The 18977-nt window shown below is 40.8% G+C and overlaps 1 protein-coding gene across 1 annotated transcript; it reads left to right on the top strand.

Moving 5' to 3' along the window:
* Positions 1 to 1862: 1862 nt before the first annotated feature.
* Positions 1863 to 18587, top strand: stk17b (serine/threonine kinase 17b (apoptosis-inducing)). Its single transcript, XM_071356043.1, has 8 exons — positions 1863 to 1980; positions 2343 to 2478; positions 4566 to 4778; positions 15754 to 15892; positions 16330 to 16456; positions 16582 to 16630; positions 16801 to 16980; positions 17229 to 18587. Exons 2-8 carry the CDS (start codon positions 2360 to 2362, stop codon positions 17443 to 17445), a joined length of 1044 nt encoding a protein of 347 aa, XP_071212144.1. The 5' UTR covers positions 1863 to 1980; positions 2343 to 2359; the 3' UTR covers positions 17446 to 18587.
* The last annotated feature ends 390 nt before the right edge of the window (positions 18588 to 18977 follow it).

The raw sequence follows: 18977 nt of genomic DNA, 5'->3' as shown, positions 1-18977 counted from the left end.
AGCATCTGCAGACCAGCGAGGAGGAGGAACGTCTATAGAACAAGAATTACTAGCTAGTTATATCAGAGACATTTTATTGGCTTGCTAAATGAGCTGCTTTTCCTGAAAATGTCTATCCGATAAGCTACACTCTTAGAAAAAGGTCCTATCTAGAACTTAAAACGATATTCAGCTGTCCCTATAGGATAACTTTTTGAAGAACCCTTGTTGGTTCCATGTAGAACCATTTTCACAGAGGGTTCTACCTGGAACTAAAAAGGGTTATACTATGGGGACAGCTGAAGAACCCTTTTTTCTAAGAGTGTATCTAGTTCTAATGCAATGTCCATATTACAGCCACAACATGATGATCATGTAGTCAAGCATCTGAAGACTAAGAGGAGGAAAAAAGCCTGCTTTGGATGAGCAAGGAAGAACAATAACAACTAGCTATATAAGATAAACATGTTCAGGAAAAGCACGGAGAGAGTAAGCTAGTAGTAGTAACATATATATTTGAAACCTCACATGTGCAAGTATCTGTTATATTTAAGCAATTAGGCGCCTCAGAGGTTTGTGGTATATGGACAAAATACCACGGCTTAGGGCTGTTCTTACTTACGATGCAATGTGGAGTGCCTGGATACAGCCCTTAGCCGTGGTATATTGGCCATATACCACAATCCCCCAAGGTGCCTTATTGCTATTAAAAACTGTCTACCAACGTAATTACAACAGTAAACAAGTAAGATTGACTCATACCTGTGGTATACAGTCTGATATACCATGGCTTGCTATTTGTCTCATGTTGTACCGATCATGAACAAGACTGAATTCTGTTGAATTCTCAACTGGTCTAAATTCTTGTTAGGAAGATGCTGCTGTTCAGAATGACCCTTTTTAAAATGTTGAATGAAATTAGCACCGTTTCTAATAGTTTGTTGCAAAAGCATGCTGGTGCAGCAGATTCGATTTCCGCTTATAAACCCAGGGTCGTTACAATACTATTGCGAGCTATCTAACTAGCCTTGCTATTTCAATTAAAATAAGTGAGCTACCCAGCGTCAGCTTTGTAGTTGTAATGCCATGTGGAAAAAGTGGTTTTAATTTATTCCTCCATTTTTCTCACCAACGCCTTGACTAATTTTAACAATTTGATCCATATTTAGAAACATCTCCCTGAGTAAGCGATTAATCGCAAAAGGCTGGAAGTCAAAACAAAGTCAAACTCACGAAAATTGAGGTGTGAGGGCTACAATGGGGTACTTTGAGACACATGGAACGTACCCGTTACTACACAGGCGTTCAGAACGTGTGCAGTGGCACAATTTCATGCGTATGAAAGCACAATATTCAAAAGTTCCAATCACCTTGTAAATGCAGGTGTAATGAACGCGTGTAAAAATGCCTGGCACAATTGCATGCGTCTGAAAGTGCAACATTCAAACATTCGAATCACCTGTAAATGCAGGTGTAATGAACGCCTGTAAAAATGCCCACAACAAGCGTTCAAATCATGACGATTTGAAACTCTTGGCCTTCCATATAAAAATGCCCATAACAAGCGTTCAAATCACCTGTAAACAAACTGTACAGGTGAACAAAAATCGCGTGTATAAAAAAATGACATTTGACACTTGAAAAAAGCAAGTGAAAAATTATAATAACAAGTGTTAAGACGTGTTCCGGGTAAGACGACTTGAAACTCTAGGCCTTCCATACCTCACAGCAGGAGGCGGCATGCACAAAGAAATTGTGCGAACGCCACGATAGCAAAGAAGAAGCTGTAGACACCTCGCGCGTGCGCATAACGAGGCGGCAAATATCAAACCTGTGGACAGGTGATTGGTAGTAAAATTAGAAGACTTTTTGCGCACATCGACGAGTGGAAGGATTTTAGGCAGTTGTTAGGATACTAGGCACTAAAGTCGCTAATAACTCAACAATGTCCCAAGGGACAGTTTCGGCACGTTTGTCAATCAACCCCACAAGTGCCGATTCGTGAGTGACGTAATTCGCTGTCTAGCTTACGTATTAGTGTTGTTTGTTTAGTTAGCTGCAGTACAGTAGCTGACGTTAACCGTTGTTCTTCTTGACCTGTCTGTCAAACAAGTAACTAACGTTAACTAGCTTTTCTCCAACTAGCTAACAAGTTCTCTACATCTAAAACATTTCAAACTAGCGAACTTAGTTATTTAGCTAGTAGCTATGTAACGTTATCCAGCTAATATTAGTACATTTATCCAGCTAGTTAGTAAACGCTAGTTAGCTATAAAACTGCCAACTAACCTTAACTGGTTTAGCACTAAACACATTTCGCTAGCTAGTCAACGGCCTTAACAGGCGCTAATTTATTCCCACAGTCAGGCTAACAACAACGATGTCTCGGAGGCGGCTTGACAACCGCAATGGACCTAATGGGTTACTTGGAGAAATTCAAACCCTTATCAATACGGAACCGATGGACAGTATGTACGAAATCACCGGCGAGTTGGGCAGGTGAGCCAATGCTAAAGTTACGATGTCCCCCTTTCAAACTTTCTAATTCCTTCATTTTCTTCTCACATCTTGACCTCCTTCTGACTCCATCTTGACCTTCTGATGCATCACTGGCCTCTTGGATTATAGAGCGATACATCACAATATACTGCTGACTAACTAACGCGTCAAATATGATTAGAACTAACGTTATCCTTAAAATTAGCTATAACATGGCACCTCTGATAATCTCAGTGTAACGTTAGTTAGCTATAGGAGTTGACTAACAGTTAAGACTTTTTAACTACATTGATGCTTGAACTTTGTTTACCAACTGTAAATGCCTACCTACAATAAAGCTAGCAAGGCTACATCTAAGATTGTGTATCAGATAGATTTGGTGTACCGTGAGTTTTTATGGTTGGAATGGCTAAATGTTAGAAATTGCACCTAATAGGCAAGTCTACAAATAGATTTGTGGAAAGGCATTTCTCACAAGATCATTTCGTTTTATGAAATTTCATGAAAATGCAACCTTGGTGGACATTTTTTGTTCCGTTTTCACACGATTACCTCATTGTCCTTTTTGTAAGCGATGTGGCTATAAGTGCTCTACATGAGCCAAACCTAACCTTTGTTGCCTATTATAAAGGACCCATTAGGGTATGTCGCATCGCTGGTGTCCCCAACCTTGCTAGTGCAATTCAGGAGGAAGGAAGCAAGGGCATGTGAAAACCAGACTTTAACTGTTTTCTTGGTGTTGTTGGCAAAGTTTTTAAGGGAAACATTGGCTACATTAAGAATTTGTGCCCAAACAAAGATCTGTTATCATGGTTTTATTACCGACCGCAGGACCCCCCCTTGACTTTGTTAGTCAGCCTCGCTCAGATATATTAAAAACGGCAAACGTATCTCTCTACCCTATGGCAAAAGGTGTAGAATTGCAGGAAATTCGTTATAAAACAGCTAATTTTCCACTACCACATGGCGAAATGAGTAGAATTGCAGGAAATTTGTTATAAAATTGTTAAATGTTCTCTCCGCCCAATGGAAAATGTGTAAAATACAGAAAACTTGCTTTAAAACTGTAACATTTCCTCTCCGCTGTCAACAGGAGGGCCACTAAAACTTTGGTCAAGAGCGTCTGCTAAATGACCTAAATGTACATTTTACATTTACATACAGTACCAGTCAAAAGTTTGGACACACTTACTCATTACAGGGTTTTTGTTTATTTTTACTTTTTGTACATTTTAGAATAATAGTGAAGACATCAAAACTATGAAATAACACATATGTAATAACCAAAAAAGTGTTAAACAAATCAAAATATATTATATATGAAATTCTTCAAAGTAGCCTCCCTTTTCCTTGATGATAGCTTTGCACACTCTTGGCATTCTCTCAACCAGCTTTGTGCGTTAGTCACCTGGAGTGTGTTTCAATTAACAGGTGTGCCTTGGTAAAAGTTAATTTGTGGAAATTCTTTCCTTAATGCATTTTAGCCAATCAGTTATGTTGTGACAAGGTAGGGGTGGTACACAGCGGATAGCCCTATTTGGTAAAAGACCAAGTCCATATTATGGCAAGAATACCTCAAATAAGCAAAGAGAAACGACAGTCCATCATTACTTTAAGACATGAAGGTCATTCAATCCATAATATTTCAATAACTTTTAAAGCTCAGTATATGTGGGAAGTCCTTCAAAACTGTTGGATTAGCATTCCATGGGAAGCTGGTTGGGAGAATGCCACGTGTGCAAAGCTGTCATCAAGGCAAAGGGTGGCTATTTTGAAGAATCTAAAATATATTTTGATTTGTTTAACACTTTTTGGTTACTACATGATTCCACTTGTTATTTCATAGTTTTGATGTATTCTTTTATTCAACAATGTAGAAAATAGTAAAAATAAAGAACCTGAATGAGTAGAAAATAGTAAAAATAAAGAACCCGAATGAGTAGGTGTGTTCAAACTTTTGACTGGTACTGTATGAACTGATGTACAAATGGTAACAATGTTGTCTCCTTCAGAGAAGACTAAAATGACCCAGATAGTGTGTGATTAAAAAATTACTCAGCCCTCCCTCGCTCTGTCCTTGGTGCCAGGGGGAAATTTGCAGTGGTGAAGCGGTGCATGGAGAAGGCCACGGGAAAGGTGTTCGCCGCCAAGTTCCTGCGGAAGCGGCGGCAGGGCCGAGACTGCCGGGCCGAGGTGGTGCACGAGATGGCCGTGCTGGAGGCGGCCCGCAACAACCCTCGTGTGGTCAACCTGCAAGCTGCCTACGAGACAGACCACGACATCATCCTGCTGCTGGAATAGTGAGTTGTTTTTGGCAACTTTTTAATTTTTTATTGCACTCAGTGCAATCAGTTCAATCAGTAACATTTGAAATGTTTATTGTTCCCACAACATCCACTTCACACCGCCATCAGCTTCCTCCACTACATCTGTGAACTCCTTAACGCATGTATGTTTAATATATATATTTTTTTAAATAGATATATAAACCTATCCATTGTACAGGACAGATGATAAATTGTTAAGATTTTAAATAGCCTATCATATAACTGAGACCGTATAATGTGTGATTGCTATGGATGCAAATTTAGGCAAATTTTGCTTCTGACTAACCCCCACTCATTAACCGGGTCAACAAATGGTTATATTTTTTTACAAGACTAAAGTGACGTGACCAACAGAAAATGCTATGCATGCATACCAGGAACGGACATTTTTCATTAAGAGCTTAATGGAAACATTCAACAATAGCAAGCCTATCGTTTTACAGTCAAAAGGCTATATCCTATGATTGAGCATGCAATCCCTGTAATGAAACAGTTAATAAAACACAATTTTCAAATATTTGCCAAAATGCAATTCGCGGAAAAACACAGTTCTTAACAGTGCACCTAATGCGAGCAGTTCCATATATGACAGCTAAAAATCTCTGTTAGAACCTAAAGGATGGGGAATCTAATACCAACAACTAGGATGGGTTGCTAGGCTTCTGGACAGCAAAAGAAAGTTCATATAAAAACCAATAAAACAGTAGAGAAATTATCGGTAATACATTTTTTTCCTTCTATTTATGACGGCCTACCAGAGAACAGTGGGTTAACTGCCTTGTTCAGGGGAAGAACGACAGATTTTTACCATGTCAGCTCGGGGATTCAAACCAGCAACCTTTTGGTTACTGCTCTAACCACTAGGCTACCTGCCACTAATGGAATGAGGAAGTCTTTATAAAAATGTCCTCCGGGTTTCTATGGTAGGATTTTGGCTAGTCTACTTTGAAGCAATGTATGACATTGCTCCTTATTTGAAGTCAAGTAAAACGTTCAGGTTTCAAACAATTATACTGCCTCAAGCTTGCAAAGTGGTGGGTGACACACTGATAGCCTGCCTACCGTTGACTATAGCCTATGCACTCGAATGGGAATGTGAGGTGCTCTTGAATTACGAGTTGAGATTGAGAAATAAAAGTAGTATCGCTTTTTAGTCGTGGTCATCAAGAGTTTAATAGCGATTGCATTTAGAATCGTTATTTATTGCGCAATGACTGGGTTTAAAAAAGCACGTTTCACTCCAGTACCAGCTTTTTCAGGAGGTGCCCTCGCGCAGTCTGAGAGGTGATAGGCTATTCCGCTCCTCAAACTAGGCTCTGTACGCTGTGCGAGTGTAATAAATAAGATGCATGACTAGGGCTGTGGCGGTCATGAAATTGTCAGCCTGTTATTGTCATGCAAAAGAATGCTGGTCTCACAGTAATTGACCATTTATTAACGTAAACATGTTTAGCATCTCCAGGCCTCTGCACATACAAGCTGCTGATGCACTCCTTTTGAACATCTACATTAAAAAAAACAATTATAAAAAATCAATTTAATTTACACCATCACAATCAATCCATTATTTATTTTAGTCAGTTCAAAAGAAACGTGATAGGAAGCTCATGTATTTCAGAAGAACAGAATATGAGTTGGCCTACTGTAGGCTAATGTTATCTGGCTATGCTCCATGCCATAGGCTGTAGGCTTGTTCATTTAGCAGACAAGATATGCTTAATATAAAAAGAGAAATATAACTGAACTTAGCTGAAGAAAATATAAATATATTTTTCCCATTACAGAGTGGTTGCACATATGAAGTCGCTGTGTTGAGCGTAAAAGTTATCATTTGAAACAGGTCCTATATGCTAGACTGAGAGTTATTTGTAACTTTAGTTGTGAATTATATAAACCTTAGAATGTCTTCTAAATCAAACAGCATGGTACAACTATAGGCTGTTGATGATTTGAGAAAGTAGCAACAAAAAAGCTTGCACTCTGTTCCTTGCCTCAGGCTGCACAGCTGTTCTCTCATGAAGTTATCATATTTTCACTGATCAGAATATTCTCAATTTAATCTTGTCTTTACTAATATGTAAACATAGTTTCGATTTAGAATAGCCCGTTATCAAATGGGCAGGTGAAAAAATACATGTCAGGGAGTGAAAGTAATTCCTGTCCCATCTTGTCATGTTAATTATTTTGCTGTACTGTCCTGATCCTGCAACAGTTCTATAACCTCAGAACTTTCCTGTCCCTTCCCGATTTAAAAATCACTCCCGTCCCGTGCTCATTTTTGCACCAGAAATATGTAGGCTATTATTTGTTTTGGAAGTATTAAAAATAATTTCAGTAATTCCATATGCGACAGTGATATGTAGTTGTCTTACCTGCACTGACTGTAGGCCTAAGTCGATCTGGTTAAGACCGTATTCTAAATGACCTAAATGTAGATGATTAAGCTTGGAGGATGAGGACAGACCCCAGCAGTATGGTCTGCTCAGCACCTTCATAGAACTGTAGCCTACAGCTGAGCACTGTACACCATATGAACATTTACAACACATTAACATTTACAACTTGAACATAAAACATCAAATTAACCTGAGCGTCAGTACTGCATAAGTCAATCTATTTATATATCACTCTTCACCTCAGATGGCACGGGTTTAGTTAAATACGCAAACAATTGGGTTTGAAGGTAAAACTTGTTAGGAGTAGAGCTTCAGGCTGCTTGTCCAGCTCTCCGATTGGTAGCCTATTTGATTAAACCACAGCATTATTTTTTTACATGCCATGTACATACAACATATGTGGACACCCCTTCAAATTAGTGGATTCAGCTATTTCAGCCACATCTGTTGCTGACAGGTGTATAAAATTGAGCACACAGCCATGCAATCTCCATAGAAAACATGGGCAGTAGAATGGCCTTACTGAAGAGCTCAGTGACTTTCAACGTGGCACCGTTATAGGACGCCACCTTTCCAACAAGTCAGTTCGTCAAATTTCTGCCCTGCTTAAGCTGCCCCGGTCAACTGTAAGTGCTGTCAAGTGGAAACGTCTAGGAACAACAACGGCTCAGCCGCGAAGAGGTAGGCCACACAAGCTCACAGAAAGGGACCGCTCAGTGCTGAAGTGCGCAGCGCATACAAATCGCCTGTTCTTGGTTGCAACACTCACTACCAAGTTCCAAACTGCCTCTGGAAGCAAGGTCGGCACAAGAAGTGTTCGTCGGGAGCTTCATGAAATGGGTTTCCATGGCCGAGCAGCCACACACAAGCCTAAGATCACTATGCCAAGTGTCGGCTGGAGTGGTGTATAGCTCGCCACCGTTGGACTCTGGAGCAGTGGAAACACGTTTTCTGGAGTGACGAATCACGCTTCACCATCTGGCAGTCCGACGGACGGATCTGGGTTTGGCGGATGCCAGGAGGACTCTACCTGCCCCAATGCATAGTGCCATCTGTAAAGTTTAGTGGAAGAGGAATAATGGTCTGGGGCTGTTTTTCATGGTTCAAGCTAGACTTCTTAGTTTCAGTGAAGAGAAATGTTAATGCTAGAGCATACAATGACATTCCAGACAATTCTGTGCTTCCAACTTTGTGGCAACAGTTCGGGAATGGCCATTTCCTGTGGCCGACCTCACTAATACTCTTGTGGCTGAATGGAAGCAAGTCCCTGCAGCAATGTTCCAACATCTAGTGAAAAGCCTTACCAAAAGCGTGAAGGCTGTTATTGCAGTAAAAGGGGGGGGTCCAACTCCATATTAATGCCCATGATTTTTGGAATGATGTTCGATGAGCAGATGTCCACATACTTTTGGTCATGTGGTGAACTTGATTCCTTCATTGTCAAAGACAACTCTATCATATTTAGCTAAAACATTGCTCTTTCCTTGGCTCTAATGTTAGTGATGGTCCTTGGCTGGAGCAAGACGTTGCAATTCCTCCATCAAAGGCTTCATCATTTATCCTTCTGACATAGGTTGGCATCTGAGGTAGCCTAGTGACTGGCTACAACTGGAGCAAGGTGCAAGAGTGAGCTGAGAGAAGGGGGAGGGGGGAAATTACTTTTTTTATTACATTTTATTAACTAATCTATTAGGCCTAGCCTACAGTTGGGGCTCCCGATCCAGTGCCTTAGATACAGCCTGGAATCGAACCAGGGTATCACAACCCACCATGATTGGGAGGCCCATAGGGCGGCGCACAATTGGCCCAGCGTCATCTGTGTTAAGGTTTGGCCGGGGTAGGCTGTCATTGTAAATAAGAATTTGTTCGTAACTGACTTAAATAAATGAACTGGTTTTATATATATATATATATATATATATGTGTTATATATGTTATGTGTTATATATGTTATAACGTTGAAGGTTGTGCAATGTAACAGCAATATTTAGACTTAGGGATGCCAGCCGTTAGATAAAATACGGAACAGTTCCGTATTTCACTGAAAGAATAAACTTTTTTCTTCGAAATGATAGTGTCTGCATTTTACCATATTAATTACCTAAGGCTCGTATTTCTGTGTTATATTATAATTAAGTCTATTATTTGATAGAGCAGTCTGACTAAGCGGTGGTAGGCAGCAGCAGGCTCGTAAGCATTCATTCAAACAGCACTTTCCTGCGTTTGCCAGCAGCTCTTCGCTGTGCTTCAAGCATTGCGCTGTTTATGACTTCAAGCCTATCAACGCCCGATATTAGGCTGGCAATACTATAGTGCCTATAAGAACATCCAATAGTCAAAGGTGTATGAAATACAAATGGTATAGAGAGAAATAGTCCTATAATTCCTGTAATAACTACAACCTAAAACTTCTTGCCTGGGAATATTGAAGACTCATGTTAAAAGGAACCACCAGCTTTCATATGTTCTGAGCAAGGAACTTAAACATTAGCTTTTTTACATGGCAAATATTGCACTTTTACTTTCTTCTCCAACGCTTTGTTTTTGCATTATTTAAGCCAAATTGAACATGTTTCATTATTTGAGACTAAATAGATTTTATTGATGTATTAAGTTAAATTAAGTGTTCATTCAGTATCGTTGTAATTGTCATTATTATATATATATATATATAAAAATCGTCCGATTTAATCGGTATCGGCGTTGAATAATGATAATCGGTCGACCTCTAGTCCAGAGTGCATAAAAGGAGATTACCGTGGCTCAACGGTCATGTGGAATTTTACTGCAGTCATGACTCATGACTGCCGGTGTGGCGCTAGTACAGCCACCTAGGGCTGAGCGATATGGCCATATCTCTTCATCATATACACTATCATTCAAATGTTTGGATACACCTACTCATTCCCGGTTTAAAAAACATAATATATTAAAATTGGACCATTTACTACATTGTAGAATAATAGTGAAGACATCAAAACTAAAGTGGCTTGCGAAAGTATTCACCCCCCTTGGCATTTTTCCTATTTTGTTGCCTTACAACCTGGAATTAAAATAGATTTTTTTGGGGGGGGGGTTGTATCATTTGATTTACACAACATGCCTACCACTTTGAAGATGCAAAATATTTTTGGGTGAAACAAACAAGAAATAAAACCAAAGAAACCAATTAAGCGTGCATACCTATTCACCCCCTCAAAGGCAATACTTTGTAGAGCCACCTTTTGCAGCAATTATACCCCAAGAGACTTGCAGCTGTGTCTCTATAAGCTTAGCACATCTAGCCACTGGAATGTTTGCCCATTCCTCAAGGCAAAACTGCTCCAGGTCCTTCAAGTTGGATGGGTCCTGCTGGTGTACAGCAATTTTTTAATCATACCACAGATTCTCAATTGGATTCAAGTCTGGGAAATTTGACACACTTCCGATTTTGCAGGTTTTCCTACTTACAAAGCATGTAGAGGTCTGTAATTTTTATCATAGGTACACTTCAACTGTGAGAGACGAATCTAAAACAAAAATCCAGAAAATCACATTGTATGATTTTTAAGTAATTAATTTGCATTTTATTGCATGACATAAGTATTTGATCACCTACCAACCAGTAAGAATTCCGGCTCTCACAGACCTGTTATTTTTTCTTTAAAAGCCCTCCTGTTCTCCACTCATTAACTGTATTAACTGCACCTGTTTGAACTCGTTACCTGTATAAAAGACACCTGTCCACACATTCAAACAGACTCCAACCTCTCCACAATGGCCAAGACCAGAGAGCTGTGTAAGGACATCAGGGGTGAAATTGTAGACCTGCACAAGGCTGGGATGGGCTATAGGACAATAGGCAAGCAGCTTGATGGGAAGGCAACAACTGTTGGTGCAATTATTAGAAAATGGAAGAAGTTCAAGATGACGGTCAATCACCCTCGGTCTGGGGCTCCATGCAAGATCTCACCTCGTGGGGCATCAATGATCATGAGGAAGGTGAGGGATCAGCCCAGAACTACACGGCAGGACCTGGTCAATGACCTGAAAAGAGCTGGGACCACAGTCTCAAAGAAAACCATTAGTAACACACTACGCTGTCATGGATTAAAATCCTGCAGCGCACGCAGGGTCCCCCTGCTCAAGCCAGCGCATGTCCAGGCCCGTCTGAAGTTTGCCAATGACCATCTGGATGATCCAGAGGAGGAAAGGGAGAAGGTCATGTGGTCTGATGAGACAAAAATAGAGCTTTTTGGTCTAAACTCCACTCGCTGTGTTTGGAGGAAGAAGAAGGATGAGTACAACCCCAAGACCACCATCCCAACCTTGAAGCATGGAGGTGGAAACATCATTCTTTGTGGATGCTTTTCTGCAAAGGGGACAGGACGACTGCACCGTATTGAGGGGAGGATGGATGGGGCCATGTATCGTGAGATCTTGGCCAACAACCTCCTTCCCTCAGTAAGAGCATTGAAGATGGGTCGTGGCTGGGTCTTCCAGCATGACAACGACCCGAAACACACAGCCAGGGCAACTAAGGAGTGGCTCCGTAAGAAGCATCTCAAGGTCCTGGAGTGGCCTAGCCAGTCTCCAGACCTGAACCCAATAGAAAATCTTTGGAGGGAGCTGAAAGTCCATATTGCCCAGCGACAGCACCGAAACCTGAAGGATCTGGAGAAGGTCTGTATGGAGGAGTGGGCCAAAATCCCTGCTGCAGTGTGTGCAAACCTGGTCAAGAACTACAGGAAACATATGATCTCTGTAATTGCAAACAAAGGTTTCTGTACCAAATATTAAGTTCTGCTTTTCTGATGTATCAAATACTTATGTCATGCAATAAAATGCAAATTAATTACTTAAAAATCATACAATGTGATTTTCTGGATTTTTGTTTTAGATTATCTCTCACAGTTGAAGTGTACCTATGATAAAAATGACAGACCTCTACATGCTTTGTAAGTAGGAAAACCTGCAAAATCGGCAGTGTATCAAATACTTTTTCTCCCCACTGTATATTACTGAGATCATGTGACACTTTGATTGCACGTAGGTGGACTTCATTTAACTAATTATGTGACTTCTAAAGGAAATTTGTTGCATCAGATCTTATTTAGGGACTTCATAACAAAGGGGTGAATACATATGCACGCACCACTTTTCTGTTTATTTTTTTAGAATAATAAAAAAAAAAAATCTTTAATTTCACTTTACCAGTTTGGACTATTTTGTGTATGTCCATTACATGAAATTCAAATAAAAATCTATTTAAATTACAGGTTGTAATGCAACAAAATAGGAAAAACGCAGAGGGGGATGAATACTTTTGCAAGCCACTGTATGAAATAACACACATGGAATCATGTAGTAACCAAAAAGTTGTTAAACAAATGAAAAATGTAGATTCTTCAGATTCTTCAAAGTAGCCACCCTTTGCCTTGATGACAGCTTTGCACACTGTTGGCATTCTCTCATCCAACTTTGTAAGGTAGTCACCTGGAATGCATTTCAATTACCAGGTCTTCCTTGTTAAAAGTTTGAGCCAATCAGTTGTGTTGTGACCAAGGTAGGGTGGTATACAGAAGATAGCCCTTTTTGGTAAAAGACCAAGTCTATATTATGGCATGAACTGCTCAAATATGCAATGAGAAACCACAGTCCATCATAACATTAAGGCATGAAGTTCAGTCAATCTGGAAAATTTCTTCAAGTGCAGTCACAAAAACCATCAAGCGCTATGATGAAACTCATGAGGACTGCCACAGGAAAGGAAGACCCAGTGTTGCCTCTGCTGCAGAGGATAAGTTCATTCGAGTTACCAGCCTCAGAATTGCAGCCCAAATATATTATTCAGAGTTAAAGTAACAGACACATCTCAACATCAACTTTTCAGAGGAGACTGCATGAATCAGGCCTTCATGGCCGAATTGCTGCAAAGAAACCACTTCTAACGGGCACCAATAAGAAGAACACACTTGCTTGGGCCAAGAAACAAGAACAATGGACATTAGACCAGTGGAAATCGGTCCTTTTGGTCTGAGTCCGAATTTGATATTTTTGGTTCCAACTGCCGTGTCTTTGAGACGCGTAGTAGGTGAACAGATGATCTCTGCATATGTCGTTCCAACCGTGAAGCATGGAGGAGGACGTGTGATGGTGTGGGAGTGCTTTGCTGGTGACACTGTCTGTAATTTTTTTAGAATTCAAGGCATGCTTAACCAGCATGACTACCACAGCATTCTGCAGCGATACGCCATCCCATCTAGTTTGCGGTTAGGGGGACGATCATTTGTATTTTAACAGGACAATGACCCAACACACCTCCAGGCTGAGTGATGCATCAGATGACCTGGCCTCCACAATCACCCGACCTAAACCCAATTGAGATGGTTTTGGATGAGTTGTACCGCAGAGTGAAGAAAAAGCAGCCATCAAGTGCTCAGCGTATGTGGGAACTCTTTCAAGACTGTTGGAAAAGCATTCCAGGTGAAGCTAGTTGAGCGCATGCTAAGAGTGTGCAAAGCTGGCAAAGGGTGGCTACATATAAAATATATTTCGATTTGTTTAACACTTTTTTTGGTTACTACATGATTCTATATGTTATTTCATAGTTTTGATGTCTTCGCTATTATTCTAAAATGTAGAAAATAGTTTAAAAAAAATATAGAAAAACCCTGGAATGAGGTGTCCAAACTTAAAAAAATATATTTTCTCTAAATAAACATTGTACAATTTAAAGGTCAACCACACTGCATTTGAATCAGTCAGCAATAATCTAATGAATGCAGGGCTTGTGAAGTTGTACCTAAATATAAGCCATCCACAACCATTAGTCCCAATAATTTAATTATTGTGTCAAAATAGTTTAACCTGCTTTTTTTTTATTTTGTAATAATCACTTTCTGGCTTTCAAGTCGGTCTATGAAAATGCCCCTTTTTTGTCACAAATGTAACTAGAATCATGCATAATGCACATTCACTAATGATAACTTCTTGTAGCAGGCATTAAACTTTGGAAATTAACACAGGTCTCATCAACAATGTCTCAAGCCAACTTGCTAGTGATTAGCCAGCTAATCTTTTGTATTTCAAGTTTAGCCAACTTGGATCTACTTGAACAGTTGAATTGTTATGAACATACCCTACTGTCTGTCTCCAACTGTTTGAAAAGCATGTTAGCCTGTACACTCTGTTCAGATGTTGAAATCAAGTGGCCTACCTTAATTCTTAGAATGAGAACGAGTTGCCAATTCCTTTATATAATTGTGTTTTATGCTTATTGCACATTTATAAAACAGACTTGACAGCTAGTATAACGTTATTTGGTACCCTAATGCAGTGCAACAAACTGAGCATTCATTTTCCAGCATCAATATTCATTGATACTCTCATTTTAGTCACTACTCTCCACGCAATTTGAGTAGTTGAGACAACTTTCATAACGATACCCTTTTTAACTTCTGCTTTATTACACTAAAATAATGTCTCATTGTGTTTGTGTCCATGTGACCGATTCTGTTGGACCAAACCTCAAATGCAAATAGCGAGTTGAAACAGCTTTTTAGAGATGATGTGATCTCTCTCTCAACTGTGTTGGTGAAAGAGGTAGGGGGAGGGGTTCAGGGTGTGTGTGTAAACCATAGAGGAAGAGGCAAACCGAGAGGTTTCACTCTTGCTGAAATCTGTCCAAAATAAGGCCAATGCGTTTCTACAGTATGGGCTTATTTTGGACCTTAGCTTGTCGCCTGCCTTTGGGACAATGATTCCCATTGTTAGGGCGGAGACGTGTATAATGACGAGATGGATACACAGATCTCTGGTGTAAATGGGAAGGTGCACATAGCTAAGGAGCGAAGGAGACTAAAAATACAACGCCAGAACAAGCGGAAATAAACATGAAAAATAACAAAACCTTGATTCGTGCAATACAGGCATTTGGAATATCGTGCAAAGACATTCATTTGATAGATTGCCCAGCCCTGCAGTCACCGCAACAGCCCTATACTTGACGACTGACAAACACGTGCCAATTTAATTTTACAAATGAACCTATAGACTGTTAACCATGACCAGATATATTTTCAGAGGCTAACCAGTTAACCATTAACAATCCCTAGTGATTTCGCTTTGAACTTCATTGGAACGAGTACACCTTTTACTCTGAATCCAGCAAAACAGAAACTAGAATGCAGATTGGAGATAAAGAATTCAATCCACATTCTGTTCTTAGGTTGGAAAGTTCTGTTGTTCCTAAACTCCACCCGTGGCACTCTTGTGTATTCTGAGAGCCAACTCGAATAGAAACGTTTCAACCTTCCCTATTTGTTTCATTGAGTTTTGAAGAAAGCCTTACTAATCCTTCCACGAAAGCAGAGTGCCTTGTAAACTCTGAAAGGGATAGTCTATTCCATTTAGAAATAGACAATTATCTGTTGCCAAACCTGAAATGATATGAAACAGACTTATGCGCTCATCAGAGCCAAAACCACCTAGGTTTTATGGATGTAAGAATGCAACAATTGATGATATTTAGCGTTAGACACTGTGACAGTACTGACTACCGTGTTTCACAGTGCGGCGGGGGGTGAGATCTTTGACTACTGTGACTGTGATGAGCTGCTCCCAGAGGGCCAGGTCACACGGCTGATCAGACAGATGCTGGAGGGCGTCCACCTTCTCCACCAGACCAGCGTGGTGCACCTGGACCTCAAGGTCTGTCCCTCCACACCTATTAATGCACACACACACAGACTAGTTTACAAACAGAAGTGCACTGCGCACACACGCATACAACAAAAACACGTGCATACACCTAAAATACACTTCTCAACTTTATTTGCTCCCTTTAATAATCTTTACATCACCACCTGCATATTTACATTTTACCAGAACGACTTACAGGAGCAGTTAGGGTTAAGTGCCTTGCTCAAGGACGCAATGACAGATTTTTCACCTAGTCAGCTTGGGGATTCAAACCAGTGACTTTTTGGTTACTGGCCCAACGCCCTTAACTGCTAGGCTACCTGCCGTCCCACTTCTCCCCTGTAAACATGATCACATGCAGAAAGGATTGTGCTGTATACAGCTGTATTATGACCCTGCACAAACTTATGTCACCCTATTGGACTACTCTTCCCTCTTTCTTACAGCCCCAGAACATTCTCTTGACCAGCCTGGCTCCGCTGGGGGACATAAAGATTGTGGACTTTGGCCTGGCGCGCAAACTGGGCACAGTCGGAGAGCTCCGAGAGATCTTGGGCACGCCCGAGTATGTGGGTAAGGCAACGTCCATTTAACTTATGTCCAACATTCCCTAAACCAGTTGCAATTAAGTCTGACATTCTACACTAACAATGTTGCAATGTAATGATCTGGCCTCTTTCTCCCTTGTTATACCTTAGCCCCAGAAATTCTAAACTACGAGCCTATCACCACGGCAACTGACTTGTGGTGAGTCATCACAATCAACACTATAAACTTGAATGACTGTGGGTAGATATGTATGTGCGTGCCTGCCTGCCTGCCTGAGGCACTTGTGTGAAGTGTGTGTTTGCAGGTCAATGCGCGTGTGTACTCTGACACATTTGTACTAACTGTGTTCTGGGTGTGTTATTCCTCAGGAGTGTGGGGGTGATAGCCTACATGCTGGTGACAGGCGAGTCTCCGTTTGCAGGAGACGACAAACAGGAGACGTACCTGAACGTGTCCCAAGTCAATGTGGACTACAGCCAAGAGGCCTTCTCCAGGGTGTCGGAGCTCGCCGTCGACTTCATCCGCAAGCTGCTGGTCAAAACACCAGAGTAAGTGGGAATGTTGCAGGCCAGTTAAAGTTCAGGGAATTCAAATCATAAGGGAAGTACTGCTACTGACAGGAAGTGTTGTCACATTGTGTTTAGCAATACAGAAAATGTAAAATAAAATATTTTTTGTACTTACTATACTTTTTTGTCATTTTCATTTTAAATATTTGCGTTTTGTGAGATATAAATTCAGCTAGAACTTTCACCACTTGGTGTTCACCTTGGTTGTTTTCACCCTCTCCACACAGGGACAGGTCCAGTGCAGCCGACTGCATGACCCACCCCTGGCTGTGGCATCAGTACCCAAGTACCGAGCCCGTCACGCCACGTACACCCCGCCAGAGGGGCAGCGGTAACAAGTGGGCCGCCCCACCCGAGGACCCACAGGACAAGGAGAACTTCACCTTGGACTCGCCCCACGCCAAGCGGTTTCGGTTTGAGGTGGAGACGCCCGGGGACTTTTGAGGGGGAAAGAGCGACGCAAGCGCCCCCCCTCCTGCGACCTCCCCTTGTGGTTTTATGCAGCAAGGAACCTGCAGGCAGCACTGTTGCCTACCCAAGACCTATTCAGTCCTTTTCTGTTCTACCGCTCGCTTGTATCCAGTGTGTCCGGCCAAACCAAAGTTAACCAGTTTACTTTGATCTAATGAGTAATAGTATTTTAGAGTGAGCTGTTTTGTCTTTTGTTTTGTCTAGGACATTTATGTCCCTGAATTTACAGAGAATGGGTGGCCAGATATATCTCAAGGGAAATCGATGCTATACTGTTTTTCCACAAACTTTTAAGAGACATTTTAAACAGTCAACAAATTATTACTTGACCATATTTGCCAGAAGGCTAATAAGTGGTCGTAAAAGTGTTCTTAGACGCCCCAAAGTGTTTAGTATTTTTTGCTAAAAGCATTTGAAAGAACACTGAGCTGTGCAGATACAAGCTAAATCAGTCTACTTGAGGACGTGAAAGTAAAGTATCCTCGTACTATATGCTTGTTTGCTTGACCCAAGATGTACATTACCTCCCTACTCTCAAACAAGCATTAGCTTTGGGCCATGGCTTTCGCCGAGTGGCATATTACATTCCATTCCATCTGACATTCCCTTGTCTAGTTCTCAGGAACTCTACAACACATCTGAAAATGCATGTCATTGAAGACAGGTTTTCTATGCACACATTACCCAGCCATGGCCTGCATAATAAGTAAGCCAATGAGTCATGCTATTTTCTGTCTATTACAGTGTTTATTGTTTACCTGAACTCTCCTGGTTTACAATTCCACAGTAATAGAGGCGGTTTAAGAGGGCTCTAAAAAAGGTGACTCATAGACAGTACACACCACACCCATGCTTACTCAAATGTTTCTGCAAAGTTGTCAGTTCCTCTTTAATCATTAGCCTAAGGCAAATGTGACTGAAGCACTTTCTATTTATCATCTGGGTATTTCATGAATTACTTAACTGGAAAATGACCATGTCCTCTGAAGTGTTTTTAATTCTATGTTTGTTTGTTTTTATTCCAAGTATAACTTGAACACAACTTATTTCCTGATGTTCACCAAAGTAATCTAATCTGCATCCCTTTAATCAGCATTAAAAAGCTATTACATTTTTCTAGGGCTAGGAAGCCTTTTAAAGCTCAATGAGAGTCAGATACAGTGCATTTGGAAAGTATTCAGACCTTGTGACTTTTTCTACATTTTGTAAAGTTACAGCCTTGTTCTAAAATGGATTAAATAGTTTTTTCCTCCCCTTCATCAATCTACACACAATGCCCCATAATGATAAAGCAAAAACAGGTCTTTAGAAGCACATTTGGGTATGTCGTCTTGGGTATGACGCTACAAGCTTGGCACAACTGTATTTGGGGAGTTTCTCCTATTTTTCTCTGCAGATCCTCTCAAGCTCTGTTCGTTTGGATGGGGAGCGTTTCAGTTCTCTCCAGGGATGTTCAATCGGTTTCAAGTCCAGGCTCTGCTGGGCCACTCAAGGACATTAAAATA

The sequence above is a fragment of the Salvelinus alpinus genome, chromosome 20 (genome assembly GCF_045679555.1).
Source record: "Salvelinus alpinus chromosome 20, SLU_Salpinus.1, whole genome shotgun sequence".
Lineage (NCBI taxonomy): Eukaryota > Metazoa > Chordata > Actinopteri > Salmoniformes > Salmonidae > Salvelinus > Salvelinus alpinus.
The sequence above is the reverse complement of the archived record's forward strand: the minus strand, read 5'-3'. Positions and strand labels throughout refer to the sequence as shown.